The sequence below is a fragment of the Austrofundulus limnaeus genome, unplaced genomic scaffold, assembly GCF_001266775.1.
Source record: "Austrofundulus limnaeus strain Quisiro unplaced genomic scaffold, Austrofundulus_limnaeus-1.0 Scaffold297, whole genome shotgun sequence".
In the NCBI taxonomy this organism is placed as follows: domain Eukaryota; kingdom Metazoa; phylum Chordata; class Actinopteri; order Cyprinodontiformes; family Rivulidae; genus Austrofundulus; species Austrofundulus limnaeus.
The window spans coordinates 73,641-82,882 of NW_013952699.1; the positions used below are offsets into that span (position 1 = coordinate 73,641).

General features: G+C 45.3%; 1 protein-coding gene across 11 annotated transcripts in view; it reads right to left on the bottom strand.

The window, feature by feature from the left end:
* myo18ab (myosin XVIIIA b) overlaps positions 1-9,242 on the bottom strand; it is a 145,687-nt gene that overhangs the window by 57,845 nt on the left and 78,600 nt on the right. For all 11 annotated transcript variants that reach the window (XM_014021564.1, XM_014021567.1, XM_014021565.1 and 8 more), the window contains 7 exons: positions 8,739-8,804; positions 7,307-7,435; positions 7,018-7,161; positions 6,627-6,716; positions 6,306-6,425; positions 5,613-5,724; positions 1,776-1,903 (listed from right to left, as the gene is read on the bottom strand). In XM_014021564.1, the coding sequence (XP_013877018.1) occupies positions 1,776-1,903; positions 5,613-5,724; positions 6,306-6,425; positions 6,627-6,716; positions 7,018-7,161; positions 7,307-7,435; positions 8,739-8,804 (789 nt within the window). The remainder of the gene's footprint in view (positions 1-1,775; positions 1,904-5,612; positions 5,725-6,305; positions 6,426-6,626; positions 6,717-7,017; positions 7,162-7,306; positions 7,436-8,738; positions 8,805-9,242) is intronic.

The following is a 9,242-nucleotide window of genomic DNA, read 5'->3' on the forward strand; positions in this document are numbered from 1 at the left end:
CCCCCCCTCTGGCAAGAGGGGGTCTTCAACCTGGCTGCTTCTCTGTCCTCCTTCTTTGGTGACTTTTTCTTAACAACCAAAAACCAACTGGCTTCATCTTTGTGCATTAACTTTTAAAACCTCTGTCATGGGCGGAGTCAAGGTTTTTAGTTAGCCAATTGAAACTCTGGTAAAGTTTTTTTAACCAATCAAAATGTCTGGCGGGAAAAACAAGGTTCTTCAGACAAAGAATGGGAGTGTCTCTAGTCTAATCATCTTGCATCTAATTAAAGGGAAGACATCTGCTTTTTAAAAAATTTTAGCTGATAAACTGTCTAGAATGTGTCTAAAATGTTATATAGTACTGTTTCTGTGCTAATTTTGATGTTTTTTGTGCGTATTTGTTCAAATCTGTAATATTTGGTCTAAAAACGTGTTTTTGCTGCTCATATGGGTWGAGCMGTKGTACTGCAGGCTAATTTACATATTGGTTAACGGCTCTCCACRGTTTCGTCACAGCGGCCGTGTTCTGATATAAAAGCCTCTCTCCAAGACACGGCCCTGCAGCAGTCAGGGGTTGGAACAGCTAGCATAGCACGATCGTCTGTTACAGCTTCGTATTAGCATGTCAGCAGCTAACATCACTTGAACGCAGTCACACACACAGACACACAATGCCTCAGCAACACAAGGCTTCGTGTATCGCTGAATCAACCTTTGAACTAGCAGCTCGATCTGATAAGACTTTAACCCCAATGAGCTCCACAGCCTGACTCTCCCTCAGTCTCTCTCAGCCTCGGGTGGGGAGAGGAGGAGMGGGAGGCTGTCTGTGCTGCGCTCACACACACACAGACACGCACACCCCAGCCCGCTGTACGTCCTGCAGAAACAGGTAAACAAGAACAGAATGTGTGCACACACAGAGGGAGGAGAAAAAAAAGGCAGACAGCGCAGTGAAGCGGGGCAGTCTGGGTCGGACAGAGCTCAGCCGAGGCTGCGGTAAAGAGCTTCGTGTCCTGATCCAGGGAGACAACGGKAGTCAGTCCCAGACTGAGCTGACTTGATCATTTTAAATGAAATATGTCATGAATCATTGTGTGTGTCATGAAACTTTACTTTTTACAAAGCATAACTTGTTTAGAACGATCAGAAATGTTAGCATGTCATGTTCTCTGTCCTGGCCGCACTCCCCCCTGCACCAACCACTGTAGGCATTTTTTTTTTTAAATTTTGCCTTGGGGCAGAGTTATCCTTTCACGGGAGGGGGAGGGGGGGTAAGATACACTTTAACTGGCAGTTTGATCAAAGGCATTCTAACTATACTAGATTTTATTCTATAATACTATAGTTTAATGAAGTATTAAAACTGTTTTAATAATACAGATAAGGTAAAGGTTGAAATAACAATCAAGCATTTATTGTTAACTGTATTTTGCACTTGTCTTACAAAAGCATACTGTAATTATTTCTTTTCATTGACAAAGAACAAATCCAGCAAGTCTACTGCTGATTTTACAATAAAAATACCAGAAAAATATTTTTAAATGCATAAACGCATGTCAGCGAAGATGATGAACCAGAATCCTTGAAGTAAAAGAGCTGCACAAGTCATTACAAAAACWAATTTTGGATTTGGACAGTGACTGTACAGGAAGTGACTGATGACTACAGTACAGTATAAAACTGAGATGAAATGTGTCTGATCAGCTGTATTCGTTCAGAGCTGCTGGTCTTTGCCTGTGAAGGGTTAATAAACTGTGTGCATGTTGAGCAGAGGCCAGTGCACGTGGTCTCACCCGTCTCTCCAGCTGTCGTTTGTTCTGCTGCTCCACCTCCAGCTTGTCATCATACTCCTGCTGCAGTCTCTTCTTGGTGAATTCAATCTCTCTGATGGCTCGTTCATACTTCAGCCTCCAYTCTCCTCCTGCTCCATCAACACAACCACAGTGTGGTCAGGACTCTCTGCGCGACCAGGCACCCAGAGGATATACACCTGACTTATAGATCTAGATCTATAGAGACAGCTTTAATCAAAGAGTCAAACCATTTCTGTGAAAGTCTTCATTTAAACAAAACTACTGGTAGTCTTTAGAATGTGCAGAAACACAACTWAAGATCTGAACAAATACAAAATATATACAGAATATACAGTATTCAATTCCGGTCATCAGATCTGAGTCACTTCAGCCTGGTCCCAGTACTCGCGCTTCCACCCTTGTGTACTTCAAATACGCGTTCGTTCGTTTGTTTCGTTCGTTCCTTCATTCGATTTTATTCGTGCCCGCAGGTAAATTTGGTTACAGTGAAAACAAGTCAGTTTCTATCCAAGAAAAAGCACAAGACATCTGACATGGACATCTATCGGAAGGGTTCGAGTGTGTAGTGTGTCCCAAYTCTCGGACGTAGTCTTTGGCACCACCCCCTTTGTGCCCTTGACCTACACTTCACTGAAGCCTGCATCAAGCAGATTTTGGTGAAGTGTATTAATCACAATTCATCGCTGTMTGTGTTTTGAATGTTTTTTTTAATTAAAAAAATCTTTACAAATATAAGATCAAGTACAAATACAAAGAGAGAACATGAGAACAAAAAACAAAACGGAATAATTAAAGTATGCCAGGTGGATAGTTTTCTGCATTAAATACATTTAGTACAAAAAGAAATCTARGAAAAATCTGCTGAGAGGCGCTGAGCAGGAGTGGACATACTTACTGGCCCCCATCTTGGTGCCTGTAGGTTGGCGTTCACCCCAGAGAAAGAGAGGGTAGCCTCCCTCCAACTACGGGTGGGGGGACGGGTCCTGACTGTTGTTTGTGCCTATGATCCTAACAACAGTTCAGATTACCCACCCTTTCTGGAGTCCTTGGAGGGGGTGCCCTGACTCCCTCGCTCTGCTGGGGGATTTCAACGCTCACGTGGGTWAWGACAGTGAGACCTGGAGGGACATGGTTGGGAGGAACAACCCCCCCGGCATGTCTTGGACACTCGGRTGAAGAGAGGGGCGGAGCTGTCAACTGACCACTACCTGGTGATGAGTTGGGACTGTTGGCGGGGGAGGATGCTGGTCAGACCTGGCAGACCCAAACATATAGTGAGGGTCTGCTGGGAACATCAGTCAGAGTCTCCCGTCACACGGAGCTTCATCTCACACCTCCGGGGGAACTTCGAACACGTTCCGGGGGAGGTGGGGGGGATTGAGTCCAAGTGGGCAATGTTCTGTACCTCCATTGTTGATGCAGCTTACCTGAGCTGTGGCCGTAAGGCTGTCAGTGCCAGTCGTGGCGGCAAACCTCGAACCCGCTGGTGGACACCGGCGGTGAGAGATGCTGTCAGGCTGACGGAGTTCTATCGGGTCTTTTTGGCCTGTGGGACTCAGGAAGCAGCCGATAGGTATCGGCAGTCCAAGCGGATTGCGGCTCGGGTTGTCGCTGAGACAAAAATTTTGATGTGGGAGGAGTTCGGAGAGGCCGTGGAAAAATACTTCTGTACGGCTTCAAGGCGATTCTGGTCCACCATCCGGCGTCTCGGGGGGAAGTGGTTCACCACCAACACTATTTATGGTGGGGATGGTGCGCTGCTGACCTCAACTGGGGACGTTGTGTGTCAGTGGGCAGAATACTTCGAAGACCTCCTCAATCCTACCGACATGTCTTCCCATGAGGAAGCAGAGCCTGAGGTCCCTGGATTGGACTCTCCAATCTCTGGTGTCGAGGTCACTGAGGTGGTTAAAAATCTCCTCGGTGGCAAGGTGCCGGGGGTGGATGAGATTCACGCGGAGTTCCTTAAGGCTCTGGATGTTGTGAGGTTGCGTTGGATGACGCGACTACAATATCACGTGGACATCAGGGGTAGTGGCCCTGGATTGGCAGACCGGGGTGGAAGTCTCCCTATTTAAAAAGGGGGACGGCAGAGTGTGTTCCAACTATTGGGGGATCACACTTCTGAGCCTCACCGGTAAGGTCTATTCAGGGGTTCTGGAGAGGAGGGTCCATCGGATAGCAGAATCTCAGATTCAGGAAGAGCAGTGTGGTTTACGTCCTGGTCGTGTAACAGCAGACCAGCTCTACACCTTAAGCAGGGTCCTGGAGGGTGCGTGGCAGTTCGCCCAACCAGTCTACATGTGTTTTGTGGACTTGGAGAAGGCTTTCGACTGTGTCCCTTGGGGACTCCTGTGGGGGGTACTACGGGAGTATGGAGTACCAGGTCCATTGAATACTGTAGGCTGTTTAATTTTGTAAATGTTTAAAAACATATTTTAACATGGATGGAGCCATTTTATTTACACACAAAGCATTCTGGGTAAATGATGACGTGGATAGGTCCTCGGTGTGAGCGAGCTAGCGAGCTATATCCACCCTGAAGGTTAATCTTGGACAATATCTGATGATCGACTCTTTTAAATGAAACCAGAGAGCGTTGACAGAGAGGAGAAGGTAGAAATGACTCAGCCTGGAACTGAAAATATGGATGGAGGACAACAGAGCTGCTTCATGGAAGAAGAACCTCAGCTTAGTTTGTTAGCCTTTGCGCTAGCGCTGAGGCTATATTGACTTACATGTATTAGCTCGGCCCTAGCGTGACAAACTAACAAGCTAAAATGATGTCCTCCATCCATATTTTCAGTTCCAGGCTGAGTCATTTCTACCTTCTCCTCTCTGTCAACGCTCTCTGGTTTCATTTAAAAGAGTCGATCATCAGATATTGTCCAAGATTAACCTTCAGGGTGGATATAGCTCGCTAGCAGCCTCGCACCAAGGACCTATCCATGCCATCATTTACCCAGAATGCTTTGCGTGTAAATAAAATGGCCCCGTCCGTGTCTTTATTTTACTGTTAARATATGTTTATTAAATAAAATATAATGTTACAACTAATCACGGATCCCTTTAAGTATTTTGGGGTCTTGTTCACGAATGAGGGAAGAATGGACAAGGAGATCGACAGGCGGATTGGTGCTACGTCTGCAGTGATGCGGGGGTTGTACCGGTCTGTCGTGGTGAAGAGAGAGTTGAGCCAGAAGGTGAAGCTCTCGGTTTACCGGTCGGTCTACGTTCTTACCCTCATCTATGGTCACAAGCTTTGGGTAGTGACTGAAAGAACGAGATCACGGATACAAGCGGACTGGGCTCTCCCTTAGAGATAGGGTGAGAAGCTCAGTCACCTGGGAGGGACTCAGAGTAGAGCCGCTGCTCCTCCACATCGAGAGGAGCCAGTTGAGGTGGTTCATCTGGTTATGATGCCTCGTGGATGCCTCCCTGGTGAGGTGTTCTGGGCACATCCCACCATATTTCTCAGCTGGCCTGGGAACACCTTGGGATTCCACCAGACGAGCTGGCCCAAGTGGCTGGGGAGAGAGGTCTGGGTCTCTCTGCTTRGGCTGCTGCCYCCGAGACCCGACCACAGATAAGCGGACAAAAACGGACGGACAAAAAAAAATCATAAATTAAATATATTCAACGAGCTACAACATTTGTATGTGTTTACAGCTTTTTGTTTGTACTCTTAGAGTGGATAAATATAATAAAATGTCTTCAATCAAAACTGTAGCAAGGCAATGTTTTTTTTAACAGGGGTGCAGGGTGAGTATTGGGACCGGGTCTTCTGGTCATCAGGGCTGAGTGTAGGTGTCTCACCTGTGCCGTCATCGTCCATCTCTCCGTTCAGCTCAGACGCCCTGATGAGGCGAGCTTCCATCACCTCCATCTCCATGGACTCCATCTGTTTATTCATGCTGTCAAACTTGCTCTGATTGAAAAGAAGGGAACAAGTGGTTTCTATGACAGCATCATGACACCTCTCGCCACATGGAGGTCTAAACTAGGAKTGATGGTGGAACGCTCTTACTGCTCTGTGACCAGACTGAACTCTGAATATAAACTTTGGGTTTTACAGTGGTTCAGGAATAAAGGTCATTAATGTAACAAACTTTAGATCAAGTTTAAATCAGCAGCTTTATCTGACCAGTAAAGTTGTTCTCAGTTGGGTTGTTTTATTATCTAATGAGGCTGGAACTGAAGCCCTGGTTTMGATCCAGTCTGTCAGACACAGGTCCCTCCATGCTGACTCACAGTACTCACTTAATGTACCTCAGGAAACTGTCCTAGGACCACACTACTTTGTTCTAAATATTAATGGGCTGAAAAACTCATTTCAACTTTTATGTAAAAGAAAATTGTGTATTTTTACACCAAATCAAGTGTTTTTTCAGCTGCAGCACATATTTAACAGTATTCTGAGCTGAACTGTTATTTTCACCATCACAGAAACTGTAGATGAACACACACTGAGAACCCAGACGAGGTTCTGTTGGGTTCTGGTAGTTTTACCTGCAGCTCCTTCAAGTCTTTATCCAGACGGAGTCTCTCTGCAGTCTCAGCCTCCAGCAGCTGGGAGGCTGACTCCCCGGTGTTCCTCTCATCAGTCAGCTCTGACGACAKTTCTGTGATCTGCCGACACACACACACCACGTATGATCAAATATCCTTTAATAAAACTAAAGGACATCATTCTTCACTCAGCAAATCAATGAAAGCTAACTGAAGCTAAGTTAGCTGGAAGTTTGAGTTTGATCAAAGCAGACGCTCGGCTCCTCTCAGTGGCTTCATGAATTAAAACAAGAAGAAGAAGAAGCGTTGTTGTGAGTTTACCCTGCTCTCCAGGCGGTCACTGTTGAGCCTCAGCTCATTCCTCTCCTTCTCAACCTTCTCCAGTTTCTGTTTCAACTGTTGGATCTCCTCCTGACAGAACACACACATGATTCTGTAAAGTCTCAGGACCGGGTCTACAAACAGCTACATGTTCAGTGTTGTTAGAATAAATCTTCAAATGTTATCTAATATATTCCAGCTCTCTTAATGCTTATGATTCTTTCAAAAATAACCATTTTCTGAGAAATAATGACAGAAGATAAGATATATGAGACCTTTAACATTAAGAGTCTACAGTTTTTATAAACATTTATTCAAATAAAGAATCCTTTAACTACAATATAAACTCTACAGATGAGAATTCAGAGAGTCAGAACTGAAGGAAACTCACATCTTTGCCACGGATCTGTTCCTCAGTGAGCTGCACCTCGATCAAAGGTCTGACGGTGGTGAAGAGCTTCCACCAGGGCCAGCCTTTTACTCCACGATTCTTCTTTATGTTCTTCTGGATGCAGCGGATGGCCAGGTTCTGGATCTGTGCAACAGAAACACAAACTGACTACATGCTGTCTTCTTCTCCTTCATAGAAATATATTTGCACCTGAGAGGACTGTGTCAGGTGATGACGTGCGCAGAAAGAAAAGTCCGACTGGATGTGATGTAAATGTTTGAAGTTGTACCTTCCTCTTCTTGAAGGCCTGTCTGGACAGATACCCTCTGCAGGCAGCCTGGAACAGAGAGATGTTCCTCCTGGTCTGGACGTCCCGCTGCTCCTCCAGCCTGGACAAAGTCCCCGCTCTGAAGAAGACCTGCCGGAGCAGATGGACAGGAGGCTTCTTTTAATGGTTGTTAGATGTATTTTCTGAGAATATTTCTTCAAACATTACCCTCCTGTTTCAGTGATCCTGATCAGCTGGTGCCCTGATGATCAATAATCCATGTCCTTGCTTACAATACCACAATATATCGTGAAATATTGTATCATGGACCCTCTGTCATGATATGTATTGTATCGCCAAATTCTTGCCAATACACAACCCTAGGGGCGGAGCTTCAGAGGGGGGCTGGGAGGGCSGGGCCCGGAGTGAGACTGGACCTTGTCGGGTCCAGAGGGAGAAAGAACTTAACCCTCAATTTACACCATGCTATTCTGCTCTGGTCCAACCTCTGCAGGAAATATTCAACCATTATAATCAGGACAGTATTTACACTGGCTCCTCATGATGGTGCAGAGCAGGAAGAAATGAGGAGGGGAGAACTTATAGCGGCAGAGCGGGTTGGAAGAYGGTTATTTGATGTTATTTATTGTTTTTTAACRTCYTACAGGCTCTGAAATGTTAAATAAGTTTGAAACTACGTTTTTTTTAATCCGTAAAACTTGAAAACATTTGGGAGATTGGTCTGTTAACTTCAGTATACCTGCAAAATGAGGAAAAAATGACAGACAGTCCGTAGAACTTGACATGCTTCACTTGAGTGGGACACAGTGGGATACAGAGGACTCATGTTGTACAGAATAAGAGATCAAAGACAGAGCATCACAGACGAGTTCTCRGAGCACAATAGAGTCCTTCAATAGTGGTGAGTAGCTACTTCTTTTTGAAATTGTGTTTGTGAACATGTGGGCCGCTGTGCCAGGGTTACTGAACTTTAGCTACTGATGGTACAGGCTCTGAGCTGAAATAGATAAAGYTGGTGTCAAAATGACCGGACCACTACCTGTGCTGCTGAACTGTTTAGAATTTGTGTTGTTTTATCATTAGTAGCTGAATGTTTTTTTCTTGGTTTGCTATACTTCATGTCTGTTTGATGGACTTCACAATAACATGGTCTCTCTCTGTGGTGCTGAAGCTTGTAAGCCCTGCTGTTGCAGGCACGTGTATGTTGTATAAAATGATGTCATCATGAGCTTTATTATTTGGTGTAAAGGGCCCGGTCATTTGCCCCGACCCCGGCCCGGCTCTGATTTGTTCAGCTAGTGCACAGATGTCAATGTTTCCATAAAAAGATGTGAACTGAGAGGAGTTTATGAACAAAGCTGCTTGTCTCTGTGCAGCAGAGGTTATTAAAGTTGTTTTAAAAACAAAATGAGAGAYGTGTGTGAGTGCTCACCCTGCTCAGACCCATGTGGTAGGTGTTCTTCTCCAGCTCCAGAGACTCCAGCAGCTCTTCCACCGCCTGAGAACAAACAGAACCAACTGTCAGAACACAGATGTACCGGATCCAACAGGYCCAACAACAGAAGGATCAGAGCAGCTGAAAACATCAGAGCTGTGAGGAACATCTCAGCCTGAAGACGACCTGATCCCCGCAGCTCAACATAAGACCCTCAGAACCGTCAATCACAGAAACACTCTGACTGGACCTGCTCAGAAGCACCACACCCATTTTCAGACCAAAACCCTGCTGAAAAGTGGACATCCAAGGGTGTCCACCGTCCTCAAAGGCAGGGCTTCTTAACCTTTTTGACCTCGGGGCCCAATTTRTTGAACATAAAGTGACACGAGGCCCAGTCACACATTACCAATGTATGGATCAATATGATAATTATTCTAAATCTAAATCTTTTATTGTATTTACATCATAACTAAACTATCATAACTAACATAACTAAAT